Below are 17753 nucleotides of genomic sequence, written 5' to 3' on the forward strand. Positions count from 1 at the left end.
AAAACTGTTTCAATTGATTTTGCATCTAAATAAAACTGCAGTGTTAACGTCAAAACTGATAGTTACTATGGAAAAATTAACTATCATAAAAACAGAAAATTAACTATCAAATTCATAATGCAATACAAATCCTGCATTGATGTGTATTAAGGGAATTAAGAAGGGAAAAGGAGAGGCTGAAGTTGCAGCTCGGTGGTAAAACACTGTGTGAGAATTTTTTTCTGATTAAAACCTTTATAGGGTCATGTACAAAAGATCTAGATAAGTGATGTAAGAAATTTAAATAATTGGAGAAGAGATTTATGTGTGGCTAAATTTGTTATAAATATATAAAACAATCAATTGAAAAGATTTGAGACTTTTCCCTAAGCAAAAATATTGGTGTGCTAATATAAACCAAAAATATACCCATGCATTGAGATGATAAAAACTTCTTAAAACATTAATCTACTGTCATTCCAATAGAATAATTACTTATGTCCAATAAGTTTTATTATTTAAAAAGGACTGATTTTTAAAAATTAAGAGTCATACATTTTTTATTAGATGGAAAATACTTTCAAGTATCACCTTAAGTTCCAATTTTGAAGCTTCTTTTTGAAAACTAAATTTGGTTGGTTTAAAAACAATAATTATGATGATTATTACTAATTCTTATATGTCAATTATCTGTTTCCTAAATATATAATTTTCTATTATTACATAAATGTATTATAGAACTTATATGGTACTTTCTACACTGGAAAGTAAACAGCTATATTTTTTAAAAAGACAATTAAGAGATACTAACTTATTTAAAGGGTAACATAAGATATAAAAATATTTTAAGACTTTCTCTCAAGAAGGGATTAAAAATTCTCTTAATTTGTTCATTTCATATTCTAGATATAACATTAAAATGGATCAACTAGTTTATGCTAACTCAAAAAATTGCATACCAAAGTTTATAGACTGATATTCAAATGAATAACTGAAATTAATTTCAAGATTAAAACACTAACCTAACTTTAGCCCAAGACCCATTATTACAGGAATTAAGAGACATACATAAAAATCCCATAGAATTCTACTGTCCAGTTAACCGCTATTGGCATCTAATATATGGCCTTCTAGACTGATTTCTATACACATACATATACATATTTTATATAAAAATGAAATCATGTTTACTGGGAGGCTTAACCCTCCAACATTGACTGTGGGGAGCTTAGGGGTTTGGAGGAACCACTCCAGGGATGGATTTATTTACTACCTTGAATAAAAAGTGTCTACTTTATTGCACAGAATAGTGTTTATTGCACAACAATAGCTTTTATAGCATGGATGTGCTAATTTACATATAACAGAAAGGCCAGGGGTAATACATTCATATCATTTGATGGAAGTCAGGACACCAAGAGTCCAGAAACTGCCACGTAACCCAACAGGGATATAACTTCTTGTCAAAGGAACAAGGAAATTACGCTTGTTAGTGTTCTGACAGCACTTCGCCCTAAAACATAATATTCCATGTTAGGACTTCCTTGTTGCACGATGAACAAGATAAACATTCCTCCATATGGGCTTAAGGTTAGGCCCTACAGCACATGTTGATATTTTCTAAATTTGTAAAATCATTATACATTGTACATTATTATTTGAGGTGATCTTACTACCTTAAATAAAGTTATTATTCATAACTATATCGATATGCATAAAGATTATTTTGACATAAGTCCCTGGAGATGTCATTTCTGGGTCGATGCCATATCAAATTCTAAATAATTCATTAGCTCACTGTCCTCAACAATACTACTGACTTACTTTTACCCTTCAATATTTAAGGTACTGGTTCCCCAAGCTTAGATCAACATTAGATTTAATGATAATAACAATTTTTCCTAGATTGGTGAATAAAAGGCTATTCATTCTTCTATTTCATTTATTATTATTAATAATAGATGAAATGTTTTTCCTATGCTCATTAAACATAGGTATTTTTAATTCTAAAAAGGTGTCTCTTTATACCCTCCATGTCCTTGGTAGAGGCCACCTCTCCTAAGTTAAAACTCTGCCTCTCTCCTCATTCCAAGTTAAGATAATCATACAAGTTCATTTAAAGTTAGTATCAAAATATAAATTTTTATATGCAACTTATTATATTTTCCATTACATGATTCCTTTAAAATCAAAATCAAATCATACATTTGATAAAAATTAAGCTTTTATTTCCTATAATTCTTTTCCAACCCAATAATATTGCCTTGTCATGCCTAATGAATAATTCTTGCCGAGTTTCCCGGCCAACTAACGATAATAAATCTCTTCTTATTATTAAAATACTTTTACTATACTAGACTATTATGTGCAGCTTAAGGCTAATGATACTCTAACTTACATCAAGTTTTTCTTCAATTTTAATAAATAAAAAGGGGGAAAAACAGGACCATACATGCCCATGATAAATCTCACAAAAATATTTTAAACAATTTCTTTATATTTTGATACAAAGATCTTACTGCTGGTGTACATCTGGTATAATACATTAAACCAGATTGCAAAAGATAGAATCTAAACCTTTCATCATGGAAACCGCTGAAAAACCTGACACAGGAAGGTAAAATCCAACCACATTGTTACAGCCATGCAGGCTTCATGAGCTGTCAGGTGAGGAAATCTATGGAAAGACTTCTCTGGACTCAGTACCCCAGGCCCCCTTTAATGCACCTTACAATGTGGACTGGAGAATCCAACCCAATATTTATTAATGATACTCATATGACGGATGATCTTACAGATACTCACATTACACCTCCATGTGACTGGATTTCATCGTTCTAGCTACAGTAGGAACCTAACTGTATGTTGGTCTCATCATGATCATACTGGCTATTTAAAGGTTCCTTTTGAGGAAAGGTCAACTTGGGAAGGACCTAGACCAGCCAATCATACTGGTCCTTAGAATTTAAGACTCTATGTATATATCCGGACAGATGTTAAAAGAGAATGATTATTGAAATACAACTTTCCCATACAAGCCAGTTATTACCACAGAATATCCACCAATATTTTACTGTCCTCATCAATCTACAATAAAATTTGGCATGTTTCCTAAATGAATGACCTGTACAAAGGCTTTGCCAGTGCAACATAAAATCCTGAGAGGTGATAGATATGTTTTAGATTGACCATCAAAAAATTGATAAAAGAGAGTCACATCAAGATGCCACTTCCTATAGAAAGTCCAAAGCCAGGAGGACTTGGTGTGAAAGCACTGCCACTGAATGTTTCACTTCTACTTCTTAAAAGAAACTTGCAATCAACCACATTGAATTTGGATTCTTAACTTAGCAAAAGATCTAAGAAACTAAAAGTATGATTGAGTTATCTAAAACTATTTTCACAATACAAAAATAAAATTAGATATGCTATCATTTTGACTCTAAAAATCCATATGGTGTAAATGACTCCTTATTGTTTGGGGATTATTTACAGCCATATGATAAAGTTCAAATTTAGCCTGGCAACCTGATCGATGCTACTTTAAAAAGGCCAATAACTCACATTTGCATTTATAAATGTCATTTCTTATTTAATGATAATTTGGGTTCTACATAATTATTGTATTCTTTCAAGCTTATGTCTGTCTCCATATTGACTATATTTGTGGACATAAGCCATTCTCTCATCTTGCTATGACTCCTGAAAGTTTCATTGATAATATCTTAACCTTCAGCAAAGGCAATAACCAAAAAGATATTTGGTGCTTAATTGCAGCCTCAGATTTTCTACATTATACAGATAGTCCTATGCCTGACTTTGTAGGCAGGAATTGCAAAGAGGGTTCTTGCAATGGCTTTTGTGCCTGTGTTCAATCTTCTTATGCTTTATACTGGATATGTAAGGTGTTGGGAGTTTCGCTAAGAACTCCCCGGGCCTTTCAGACATGGTGGTGGGCAAATTGCCAGTGGGCAGATAGTTGTTTTGAAAATTTTCTTATTGGTCCTCCCGTCTTTCGTGCTCATCGGCAGTTCGTGCCCACCGTGAATCTTATGCAGGGTGGACATGCATGCACCATAGGTGATGACCTGACCTTTACTGTGATTGGCCCTGGGAGCTTCCTGGTTTAAGATAACTGACTCTCACTTTCTATATAAGCTAGCACCAGCTTGCAATAAAGCGCTTCATCTTTGTCACTGCTATCTGTGTGTGTGCATTTTAATCTCCGACGATGAACCTTGGCCTTTCATTGGTGCCGAAACCCGGGAGGGGAAATTCCTCATTCTGAGGACCCCCTCTCTCAAGGTTTGCCGTCCTCATTCACCTTTTTGAGCGCTGCTACATTCCACCCAACACCGGCTCTCCAATAGGTAACTCATTCTGATCAACAACCGGTGAGTCCCCCTCCCCCTCTTTGGGAATCCATCTCCAAATGGTTATATGCAAAGGCTTTGGCTGTGAACGTCCATCAAGGCCCTCGACGCCTAGTTTGGAGGAGAGAACGCACCCCACCACAACTTTCACAGTTACGGTGGACTCTCTGGATGCCCATTTCATGGTTGATGAGCTATAAGGGACAGAAGAATAGGCACTCTCTGGCTCTCTTTATCTAAATTTTCCTTCTCCTCTCCTGGGAAAAGCCCTGATGTCAGGTGGCCTGTGACTCCTGGCCTTAAGGTCTCGCTGGTTGGACTCATTTGCCCTCCCAGCCCCAACTCTCTCGAGTCTCTTTGGTTGACTTCTCCTTTCAGGGACGCCTGAAGGAAACTCAACCAAAATCTGTTCCAGTCCAGGCCATTCACCTCTTTTCTTCCTGTCAAGAGTCATCATGGGAGCCTCTTCTTCCCTCCCAGCTGATTCCCCTCTCAAATGCCTCCTGGCTAATCTTAACCGGTTGTCCCTCATTCCTGACATTAAACCCAAACTCCTCATCAAATTCAGTACACAAAATTGGCCATATTACCAATTAGACAACCAAAACCGATGGCCCCCAGAGGGGTCTCTAGATCCTCAAATTCTTCATGACCTTTTTAACTTCTACGAGCGTTCAAAAAAGTGGAAGGAGAGCCCCCTATGTGGAGGCCTTTCCCTCCTTCTCTCCCACCCTGAACTATGCTTCTCCAATAGACCTCACCCTCATCCTTCTGCCCCAGACTCTCTGCTGTCACTCCCACCTCAGCAACCTGATTTCTACCCTCCAATTACTAGATCAAAAACCCAAACCTCCGCCCGGTTCTCAGACCATTGCCCCCTTGCTGAGGTAGCAGGTACTGAGGTACCCCTCCACCCACTCACTCCTCTCTACTCCTGTCAGTGCCCACACCGGGTCCCACCAGGTCCTCTTACCAGCTAACCCAAAGCTCAAACCAGCTGAGGAGAGCCCTCAGACCCCTATTCAAGATCTGGTGAAAATAGCCTTTAAAGTTGCTTTGTCATCACTGAAAACAGGTTACTAAGAATTTAAAGTCCCTTACAGGCTTTTGGGGATACTCACTCCCATCTTCCCCTCTGCTCTACCTGTTCTACTGCTCAAGTTTTTGTTGCTAAGAAATTCCCAAACCCCTTTACCATTATTCTTTTACATCTCTCCTTCCTCATTCTCAGATCCACCAGAGCTGCTCTCAGCCCCACCTTCCCCTCTTCCCCCTCCCTACCAGGCCCACAGAAAAGTCTTAACTGACCTTCTCCAGAAGTCTTCACCGTGGCTGATTTTAGGACTTTCAGCAAAAGAATCCCTATAAAAGAGTTCAGTGTTGATAAATTTCCTCTTTTCATGTTGCCCTGTCTACTTGGCCACTGGCTGGGAAAAATCAGCACTCCAAAAGCTAGACACCCCCTTACTAGTTTTTCACAAAATATGTAAATAAGGCCTCTGGCCTTGAGCTGGGCTTTACAGTGATGGCTACATTTCTAAGATAAAGGAGTTACCAACTGGGCTCCATGGTAACAGCTGGCAGGGTGGAGGGAAAAAAAGGGGGGAAAAAAAAACCTCTCCCCTTCTCAGATGTCCTTGAAGGGTTAACTTGCCCAGAACAGTGAAAGAAAAAGCTGCTTTTATGTGACCTTCTGCAGACTATGAACTTCTGAGTCCCTCCCCTTACATGATGTATAGAGAATCAGATATGACTACTAGCTTGAAAACGTAATTATTACTGTCCTTGATGGAGTCTGCCTGCAAACGGGATATTCTGTCAAGGTCTAGATAAGGTGACGACAAATCATGCTTGCACACGAGATGTTTTGTTGTCTTTGAGAGGACTTGCTCGCAAACAGGATGTTCTGCCAAGTGGGCTAGGAGGGCGCTGAGAAAATTTTTATCTGTTCTTAACAAAGAGCAGAGCTCAACATGCTCCAGGCCAAAAATAGATTAAGCCATTAGAAGTGGGTCACTTCTGATTAGAAAGCAAAACTTCTGTATGCTGTTCTATAACTGAACCTGTTATCAATAAGATTAATATAAATTCTATATACTGGGTACAATTTAAATGTAATATATTATATTATCTAGTATTCATGTGACATCAAGCAACAACATATATAAACTTTATAAAATGATATTTAAAAACAAAGATCTGTTCAATAGTAAAACACTTTACCTAAGATTTATAAAGAGCCCTACCTTACCTGAGATAAGGCTGTGCCTCCCATCTTACTACATGTCAGAATGACTCCAAAGTAGGCCAGATTTCAGGTAAAGCCCAGTACTCTTAATTTAAGGTGAAACTGAATTTGCTGGATGTTTATGATAAAGATTTAAAATTAAATTAAAATGGCCAAGAAAACCAATATTTGGCTCTGGCCCTCTGAATCAATCTGAATCCAGAGAACAGGTAACTTCTCTAAAGAGCTTTGCAACTCTGGGCCACATAACCTCCTGATCAGGGAGATTAATGAGACCATTGAAGAATGAAAAGCCAATCACTACACTTGCTATGAATAGGAGGGTCATTGAAGACAGGAGACATCCCTGATGCTTCCAAGGGAAGACACATGGTCATGCAAGACCTGGACCCATCCTAGCACAAATGGCACTAGCAGAACTAAGAAGCTGCTCTCAAGTTCCCACACAAGCGACCCCTATGGGAACTCGGCTGACTCTTAACAATAGATAGAAACATAGTCAATTTTGACCAGCTTGATCTTAAACACTTAACAAAAACTGTTAAGCCAAAACACAGTCATTCCTAGGAGTAATAAAAGACAAGAACAGCTAGAAAAGAGGAGACAGCAACTAGCCAACAGTCTCCATGGGGAATGTTCAGTCAAGTATAGCCTTGGCTCCTCCCCCACACTGGACCCCTATTAGTCCTCTCTATGTTTCTCCTAATAGGACCATGTATATTAAATTGCCTACAGAAGTTCCTGCAAGATCAGATACACAAATTCACCAACAAGCTGGTCAATCAACTACTTCTTTAAGACTGCCAGCCCTGATGCCCAAGATGGAGACCTACGACTCAACTCCTCTGGCTCCAGAGAATTTGTGCCCATCTAAAACCCTCTCTAACCCTTTTTTCCCAGTTTTCACAACCCCTCTTTCACTTCCTAGGAATGAGAACTACTCTCCAGCAGGTCCACTCTGCTTATTCTGTCTGCTCTACATATCCCCACAAGGAAGTATCAAACCTAAACTCCCCACACCTCAGATGAGGAGCCACCAGCCAGGCAAAGACTGGTAGATCAACTTCACTCATATGCCGCTACCTACTTACTTTGGTTGATACTTTTTCAGGTTGGATAGAAGCCTCCTCTACATCCAGGGAAACTGCTGACACTGTTGCTTCCATCCTCATTGAGCAGATCATTCCCAGGTTCGAACTTCCCGCCTCCATCCAGTCAGACAACAGTCCTGCCTTCACTTCTCAGGTTGTTCAACTAGTCTCCAAAGGCCTCAATGTCACTTGGAGGCTCCACATCTCCTACCAACCCCAATCCTTGGGCTCAAACCATGCATCCGGGAAACTGATTCTGGCAACATCGGACCAGAGGACTCGCAAGAATCCACACCTACATACTCTTGCTCTCCCCACCCATCTGACCCTTTAAAAATTCATCTCTCTCGTGGTTTTGCCCATACACCCATAGTTGAGAACATATCCAAAAATATACCTTAACTTTCTGATCCTCATCCTCATCCTCACCCCAAGGGTAATGCCTTCGCCATCATATGTCTGGAGATTCAAGGTGAGAGAAACATACACACAAAAATCACCCGGACCGCTCGCTTGGCTACCGCTTCTGACTATCCCCTAACAGGGTGCTCCTCAGCCATCTATATTGTACTCTCTTCCTCTTCCTCTGAGCTCATTAAGCAAGCCAGCCGCCCTTACTTATGCTTTTTGTATGACCAAAATAAGGATTACTGCAAACAGTGGCCGGAAACCTTCGGAAGCTGCCCCTATTGGTCATTTAGAATTCATGATGCATATTCAGGATAATTAAATGTAAGAAGATTCAAATTTGAGTCTGCCTCCCACCAATGCAAGCTGACCATCCCAGACCCTGGGAACCCATGCTGGGCAGCAGGAGTAAAAGCTTCCTTTTATTGCGGTGAGTATGCTTCTACTCCCTGTGGTTCCTTATCCATTACCCAGGAATATGTTTCCATAGAGTCCCCAGTCTCTCTTGTCTCAACCAACATAAAACACTCAGAACAACAGCTGCTTGCATCCCTAGAAAGCCAACGCACTTCTGACTCTCAGGCTTCACGGATCTATACCTGGTTACAGATCATCACTGACACATTGTCCTACCTAAACCAAACTTTCCCCACTGCAAGTCCAGCAAATTGCTTTCTGTGCACTTCCCTAGCACAGCCCTTACTTGCTGCAGTTCCAATAAAAGTTTCCAGCGTGGATGTTTCCAGCTTGCCCAACTCATCCTACGAAAAGGATCCTATCAAACCCCTGCAGAATGTTCCTTTATAGGAACCGAGGAAAATAACCACACCATAATTCCTTGGGTTTGCCTTCTGGGATCTGCGACTCCCAATTCCCTTCTGGCAGGTTTTTGCCACCATAACCTAACCATCAACCACACCACTTATTCCCCACCGGGTCTCTTCTTCTGATGCAATGGCACTCTCACCGCCATTATACTCTCCAACATGTCTAGCCCATTTTTATTAGTCACCATAGTTCCACAACTCATTCTCTATAGCAGCTCTGAAATAAAATCCATCCTTAACCCTCTAAAACATGGAAAACAGGCTGCATTCCTTCCGTTAGTGGCAGGCATTTCATTAACGGCCTCAGCGGCAAGCACAGGGTTGTCCGGAGGAGCCTTAGGTCATTCCCTATGGGCTGTCAAGGACATTAATTCAAAACTTGAAGGAGCACTTACTTCCACAGCAGAATTTCTAACATCCTTACAAAAACCGGTCACCTCATTGGCACAAGCCACCCTTCAGAATCGAAGGGCCCTAGATTTACTCACTGCCAAAAAGGGCGGAACCTGTCTTTTCCTTAGGGAAGAGTGCTGTTATTATATCAATGAATTGATCTTGTAGAAGACAATGTTGTTAAGCTCATTGACCTGGCAGCCACCTTAAGGACCCCAACAAGTCAAAACCTTTTCTCTTCCTTAATGTCCACTCCCCTTCTGGCATAGGTATGGCCTATCCTTGGACCACTATGTGTAATCTTTTTAATGTGTCTATTTTTACCATGTATTATAAAGTTTATTCAAACTCAAGTAGGTAAAATCTCTAACCAAACTTTTAACCAGTTTCTATTTAGAAATTATCAGCTCCTGGCCACAGATGAATCAACCATCTTCTCCAGGGAACACCCCCCACAATGCTGAGGGACTCATCAGGGATTCCTGGGATACCTTCGTGAGAGCGATATCTGATGATGCCTGGCTTGTACCCACTGTAGAGACTTATACCGACTGGACTGAAGTGATAATGGACCTTTGGCTACAGGGAACATTTTGTGATGTCATATCTGACCTTATACAAATCTTTGCAGCTCTCTTGTGGGGACTCCTAACTTCCCTCCTTCAGACCCCTTCCCCAGCGATGCCCCCACTCAGCAGGAAGTAGCTAGAATGAATCTATGTCCCTTTCTATATAATAACAAAAAAGGGGGGATGTTGGGAGTTTCCCTAAGAACTCCCCGGGCATTTGAGACATGACGGCGGGCAAATTGCCAGTGGGTGGCTAAGAACTCCCCGGGTATTTCAGATAAGGAGCCCCTAATGTAACATGGTGGTGGGCAAATTGCTAGGGGGTGGATAACAAATTGTTTTGAAAATTTTCTAATTGGTCCTCCCGTCTTCCATGCTCATGGACAGTTCGTGCCCCCCATGAATCTTATGCAGGGTGGACATGCATGCACCATAGGTGATGATCTGACCTTTACTATGATTGGCCCTGGGAGCTTCCTGGTTTAAGATAACTGACTTTCACTTTCTATATAAGCTAGAACCAGCTTGCAATAAAGCGCTTCATCTTTGTCACTGCTATCTGTGTGTGTGCATTTTAATCTCTGATGAAGAACCTTGGCTTTTCAGCAGGAATGATCCAGAGCTTTTAAAAACCTAGATGGCAGCACAGGATCTAATCCACCATGTTTTTCTCACTTGGAATGCTGTTCCTGCATGTTCTCCACATCTCCATCCCCACAACATTCAAAACCTACCCCAAGCCCCACCTTTCCCAGGAAGTATGCTCTGTCCCCACCAGCTACACCTATGCCAGACACTATGCTGAGGAGTTGATGGGCATTGTCCCATTGGACCCTCCAGTAATCTGTCAGGAATGATTGTCCTTACTAAGAGGGTGAGTCTCCGAGAGGGTAAAGTCTTTCCTATGGCTTTGGTATGGCAGAGATGGGAGTGACACCTGGTCTGCAAGACTCCAAAGCCTATGTTTTAAGTCCTTTCTGCAGGACGCCATTTCCCCAGCATCACCCAGTTCTGTAGTCATGACTTGGGGCCACTGAGGAAAAGATCCCTCTAGTGCTTCTGTTTTCATATGGGCCCAAGGCATAGACTTACTCAGAAGTAAATACTTGTTCATTTGTTGCAGGGAGACAGAGGGTTGCAGTGTTGGGTTCAGAGAACAAGGAAAAGGAATTTAAATGTTCTCAATATAAGATACCAAACATTAAGGACATTGTTTTGTTCAACCCTGTTTTAATGCTTGCAGCATCTTTGGTAGAGACAGTCTCATTGTTTCTGAAGTTTGTGAAAAATTGAGTAATTCACCTAACGCCATACCCCAGGAGAACAGCAGAGCAGACCCTCCACACATTTCATTTCCCAATGATGCTCATTCCCACAACTTGCAATGAGCTTTCTGATTTCAACAAGCCAGACCTACAGTTAAATCTGGTTCCAACTGGAAGCTCTGTAGAGCATCCATGAATCTTCATGGGAATGTGTTTTGAGAAATTTAAGGTCACTAAGTAAATTTAAAAGAGGGGGGACTGCCAGGTTTCAAAAGGGCAGGAACAATCCTTGACTTCACACCAGTGAATGAAAGACCATTCCAAGGACAGGAAGGAGGAAAGGTGGAGGCCCCTGGACAGAAAAAAAAACCACAACCCAGATGGATAAAAAGATAGAAGGGTGATGCTACAGTGGGAATGTGCTCAGTCCTGGGGACTGTGAAGAGACAGTTTTATTCCTTACCAAGATGAAGCTCCTGTTGTTGAGTCTGGGACTGATCCTCATCTGTGCTCACACGGAAGGAACCCATTATGGTTGGAAAAGAAAATTTGATCCACGGAAGGTAAAGCTCTGGAGCATTAACATTTTTATTTTAAAGGGTGGCATGTTAAAGGAGTGGGTTCAGACCTGAACTAAGAGCAACTGTGCCATATTAAAATGCAACAGTGCCGGGGATTTCCATTTTCACTGAAGAGACAGTGGAAATGTCCTAGGTGTCGTGACAAATGATCTGAGTTCTAATTCCCTCTTCTCATCCTGAGTCCTGCCCCATAGACCAAGAGTTCAAGGAGAAGAGTGTCTGTGTGACATTCCCTCTCCTCTTTTCTCATTTAATCATTTTTCTTATTTATTGCAGTATTCAGGGGAGTGGTATGCCATTCTCCTGGCCTCTGATCAAAAAGAAAAGATAGAAGAAAATGGTACCTTCAGGGTTTTTGTGGAATATATCCGTGTCTTGAAGAACTCTTCCATAGTTTATAAATTCCATAGAATGTAAGTGTGGCTTTTTTAGATGGGAAGGGGAAAATGAAAGAGTAGGTATGGTCTTAACCTAACCACACACACACACACACACTCATGCACACAGACATGTGCACATACATACTAAGCATGCATCCAAAATCACAGTCCCTCAGTTGACACTGGCCCAGGACTTAATGGACCTGGGGATTTTCAAGATTCATAGTTAAGAATTGGTTGCAGGAGTAAGTTTATTAGAAGTGGGGGATGCAGAGGGCACAGGAATATCTGAATCATGGTTAGCATGACAATATGGAATAGTTCAAGGGTATGGGATTTAGAATCAACAGACTGATTTGATTTTTTTTCCAGATTTTGACCAAGAAAACCCATCCCTTGCCAGGTGTGGTGGCACCCACCTTCAATTCCAGTGACTCTGGAGGCTTGGGCAGGTGGATCATGAGTTTAAAGCCAGCCTCAGCAATGTAGTGAGACCATGTCTCTAAATAAAATATAAGAAATGGCTGGGGATGTAGCTCTGTGTTTAAGTACCCCTGGGTTCAATCCCCAGTACCAAGAAAAAATATTTATCCCTCCCCACCCTCATTTTCCCATGGACAAAAGCTGGTGATAAAGATTCTCCCTCTTGGTTTTTTTTTGTGAGAACTGAGTCAGGTGATGTTCATAATGAACTCAGTTGTCAGGCCGGCAATTGGTGCATACTTAGCTAATGATCTTGACGAATGGCCGTGGTATGTTAGTAGTAAGCATGGGAATAGTAGCAATAATGATGAGTTATTATTGAACTGCAATTCAAGCAGTTTTTTAAGTCATTCTCCAATAATCAAAGTATATGGAACAATTATGAATAAAATCTTTTTGGTAATGTACAAAAAATATTTCAAAGGTAAGTGAAATCAGAAACTCAGGTTATAAGGAGAATAGAGGATGAATGATTCCTAGGCACCAACTCATGTTTTTTACAGTAAAAAAGGAGAGTGTTCTGAAATTTTGCTTGTTTCAAACAAAACAGAAAAGGATGGTGTATATAAAGATATATGTAAATATACAACAAATGTTCTTTCTAAATTATATTTCCAACTGCAAGGAATTTACTGAACTCCAATATCATCAAGATATTTATCAATAACTGATAAATACTTATTTAAGGAATATAATAGTGGCCATCTAATAGCCAATGTCCTTGATATCTAGAATAAACTTATGTGCAAAAGCCAATTCCTATAATACCATCAAATAAAGATTGCAGTCTGGTCAGATGTACCTCCTTCTGCAACAAAGGTTATTGGCAGGAGGGGAAAAGGTAAACTGGGTAGGACAGCTGCTCCTTTTCTGCCATCTGTGTGATGATGCCTGGGGGCATTGCCACACATATTGCCCAGGATGTAGCACCAGATATGTAATTCCAGAGGGCTTATTGGGAAGACAGAGAGCATTATTGACAGAGATGGTGAGGGAGGTGGACAGGTCTCAGAAAGGATAGAGGGTGAGTTGCTGCTGAGACTGAATGTTCTACACTCATGGTCTATTTACCAGTGTCCTTTTAAGAAGTCCTTCATGAAACCCGGGCATTGGACATCTTCACTGTCTCTTCTAGAAGATGCATTGTGTTTGTTTCATGGAAAGAATAGGTAAAAGGTTTCCATTGCTTCCCACAAAATAAAGAAGTTCTGAGCTGTATTCTGTTTCCTTCACAGATGATGGACATAATATATTTAAAGTACTTGAAACAGACTATTGTAACTATATTATTTTTTATCTCATAAATGAAAATAATGGGAATACATTCCAACTGATGCAGCTCTATGGTAGAGTATTTTCATGCGGACACTCATCTTGGGTGGGAGGAAAGGGAAGGAAGGAAGCCTAGACACAAAGTGATCTGCCCAAGGTTATCCTGGACCCTCTCTTCCCCACTGAAGACAGATGTATATCTTTCGGAGTCCTCAGGATCACTGAAGGGAAGATCAGGAGATCTCTCATTGTGCCAGACAGATGTCTTATTGATGTCAGATTCAGAACAGGTCCTGACATACAATTGTCACCATCCATTTTCCTGTTCTCCTGGAGCCCTGTCCTCTCATTCTCCTCTATCCTCAAGACATAAGTCACAGCAGTAATGTCACTGTTCCCACAGGTCAAGCACCAGATATGAGCTCAGAACTCAAGAAGAAATTTGTAAAATTTTGTAAAAAATATGGAATTGTTAAGGAAGATATATCGGACCTGACCACTGTTGGTAAGTCTAGCTAGCTGGCTTTCTCCTCCTGAAATTCATGTCCACAGAAAAGGAAAATCCAAGGGAAGACAATCAGCATCCTTTGTCCCAACATGTAGAAGCATCCAATTTCCTCTTAGGGAAATATAATGGGGCTCCTGTCTATCTGAATGTCTTCTGTTGTGGCTCTGCAGACCGCTGTATCCAGGCCCGAGTAGGAACACAGTCCTAAGTCTCCAGGTAGGTGATCTCTGACCCTCATGCAGAGGGGGTGGACCAGGGAACAGTGCCTTCATAAACCATTAGGGACTTGTGCCCAAAGATTGCATGAAGAAAAACAACATCGAGGGCTTTCTGTACTCTCTATAAGCCCACTGGCATTACACATCTGGTGCTCTGCCCTGGGCAATGTGCTGTGGTAATGTCACACAGATGGCAGGCAATGAGAAGCTCTCCTACCCAATTTACTTTTTCCCCTTCCAACTATCTTTGTTGCAGAGGGAGGTACACATGACCAAATTGTACACAGTTTTCAGTTGCATGACCTTGGGTCAGGACCTAGTCTTACCATGAACTTTTGCACAAATGGCCTAAGCAACCAAAAGCGGAAGCAGTGACGTGCTCCTTACAGAGTGCTGCGAGCAGGGGATGAGGAGAAAAAGGCTCAGTTCCTGATAATGAGCTTAAGGTTATCAGGACATGAAAGTTGAAATGGTGAAATAAAAATAGGGTGTGAGTACGAAACCCATATAAATATGAATCTATGTTTGTGGTCCATCTTCCAAGCCCAGGAAGCCATCTCACCTTCCAGTTAGGATCAGAATGTCTTCTTTGACTCTGCACATCCTTGATTTCTCACTCCAGAATGGAACTGACTGATCTTTCCATTGTCCTCCAACCTGAAGAACAGAATTGGGTTTAAAAACTAAGAACTTCCCTTTGTCCTCAGTTCAATCCCAGGAATGAGTGATGAGTTTCTGTGTTCTCTCCAGGGCAGAGAGAAAGTTTCCCCACCTGGGCTCCAGCATCATCTATCTCCTTCCTCACTGCTACGCCATCTTATGACAAGTTCTGTCACCTGATTTCCACCACTGTCACATACGAATGTGTCATCCTGGATCTCGAGGATCTTCCCAGATTGCTGAGGAAGATTCATCCAATCACCAAGAATCAAAGGCTTTCTCTAAATTTCTCTCTTTGCCACACCCAGGTCAACTCTACATGAAGAAGGTCTTTCTCTACCCCTTCAATAAATGATCAGCCCTGGAGTCCTGTGACTTGTCCTTGTTCTGGGAGAATGGGAGGCTAAAGTGGGAGGATGAGAGGACCTCCTGGTCCCAGCACCAGTTTCCTCCTCCAGTGTCTCAGAGTCTACTCTGAGTTTCAGGATTCTCCCGTCTCCTGCAGTAATCCTCGGACCATCATCCCAAGTCCCCTGAAGGCTGCTTGCCCTTTTATCTGCATATTTTTTAGTGACCCCATAAGACCCTCATGTGTACTATAAGAATATAAGACTTGCTGCATAGTTTCTTTGCTGAGGTTGGCTTTGAACTCATGATCCTCCTGCCTCAGCCTCCCAAGCGCTCCATATTATTATCTTAGAATTATCTTTTTCAATGTGGCACTGAGAGAGTGGCTGTGGTGTGACTGACACCAGCTCAATGTGGTTTTGGCATGCCTTGTGCAAAAATAAAGGCTCCATCATCATGGGCATGAAGGTTAATGAGAGAATACTATCTACACATTTGAAGCTCCCTGTATCTTTCTGTGTCTCCAGAAGAAGGCTTAATCAGGTTCAGGTGTATTACTCCTCAAATACTTGGTCTGGTTGCCAAAATATGGCAAAAGGCTATGTAGAAGGCCCACCAGTTATGGTAGGATCCTCCCCTCCCCACTCCTTCTGAAATGGGTTTCACAATGTTGTCCAGGCTAGCCTCAAAGTCTCTCGCCCAAGCCATCCTCCTACCTCAACCTCCTTAGTTCAGGCACATGCCACCATAGCTGACTTGCTCTTCCTTAATGATGGCATTTAAGGGACAGGAATGGTGAGGGCCAGACTGCATGTTCCAATATCCTGGAGAATACTTAGGAAATAATAACAATAGCAAGAGCTACATTGATAATGGGAAATGGCTGGACAGTACCACATGCCAAGAAAACATAGCCCAGATAAAGTCATGAAAAGCCCCTTGTCTATCTCCAGATCAAGACAGCTCACACCGAGACCCATCCCTTCAACTCCAAATATTTTGTGCAAATGAGGCATGAAATATTAAGAACACTCAAAGACAGAGGGGAATGTCTATAGATCAGAAGCAGAGCAAGCCCTTTCTAATGAAAGAAAAGGGGAAATCACGTGGGAACCAGAGAGTAAACGGGGCCTAGCAATGCTGTCCTCTGGGATCTGAGGACAGATCTGAGCCAATAATGCATGTTTGGGGGCAAGTGTCACAAAAGCAAGGCAAGGGTGCCGGCTGAAGATGCACCTCCAAGGTCCAGGAGCTGAGCCAGAGAGACCCTCCCCTTCAACTCCAAGGGAGTTGGACAGCTCCTCTCCCCTACCTGGAGTCACAGAAAGAGGCTGTGGGCCTGTGGTTGCAGAAGCGACAACTTCCAAACTTTAGGAAAAGCACCCCTTAATCTCCTGGGACTGGCCCGACTCTCACATTTAGGCTTCAGTGTTTTCACAGCTGGCCTGACTCTCATGGCTGGCTCTAGATTATTCTGGTGGACATGAACAATCTCATAAATCACTAATATGACAGGGACAATCTGAGATCATAAAAACAAAATACTTTTGCAATCCACTAACATGATTCTCTCCTGGCTAAATTGAGTCACAACTACTTCTCTACCAATTGCAGATTTATGTCTGTGTATCTACATTTCTTATACATAAGCTTTATTGAGCTATCCAATCATTGAATTGTCCCTGCAATTCTTTTTTTGTTTTTTACTTTTATTGGTTTTATTTTTTTAAAATACATGACAGCGGAATGCATTGCAATTCTTATTACACATGTATACCACAATTTTTCATATCTCTGTTTATATATAATGTATGTTGATACCCAATTCAAGTCTTTGTACATGTACTTTGGATAATGATGTCCATTACATTCTACCATCCTTCTTAATCCCCTGTCCCCTCCTTTTCCCTCCCACCCCTCTTCCCAATCTTGAATTCATGTATTCCTTCCATGTTCCCCCTCCCTATCCCACTATGAGTCAGCCTCCTTATATCAGAGAAAACATTCAGCATTTTTTTTTGAATTGGCTAACTTCACTTAGCATTATCTTCTCCAATGCCATCCATTTACCTGCAAATGCCATGATTTTATTCTCTTTTAATGATGAGTAAAATTCCATTGTGTGTGTGTGTGTGTGTGTGTGTGTATAT

The 17753-nt window shown here is 41.2% G+C and overlaps 1 protein-coding gene across 2 annotated transcripts in view; it reads left to right on the forward strand.

Moving 5' to 3' along the window:
* Zfp37 (ZFP37 zinc finger protein) overlaps positions 1-15621 on the forward strand; it is a 51360-nt gene extending 35739 nt beyond the window's left edge. The window contains exons 4-6 of one of the 2 annotated variants that reach the window (XM_048783189.1): positions 14273-14374; positions 14548-14593; positions 15346-15621. In XM_048783189.1, coding sequence (XP_048639146.1) covers positions 14273-14374; positions 14548-14585 — 140 coding nt within the window. In that variant the 3' untranslated portion in view covers positions 14586-14593; positions 15346-15621. Of the gene's footprint in view, positions 1-9705; positions 10669-14272; positions 14375-14547; positions 14594-15345 lie in introns of those variants that run through there. The other variant, XM_048783191.1, reaches the window with a different exon arrangement.
* The last annotated feature ends 2132 nt before the right edge of the window (positions 15622-17753 follow it).

The sequence above is a fragment of the Marmota marmota genome, unplaced genomic scaffold (genome assembly GCF_001458135.2).
Source record: "Marmota marmota marmota unplaced genomic scaffold, marMar, whole genome shotgun sequence".
NCBI classification, from domain to species: Eukaryota; Metazoa; Chordata; class Mammalia; order Rodentia; family Sciuridae; genus Marmota; species Marmota marmota.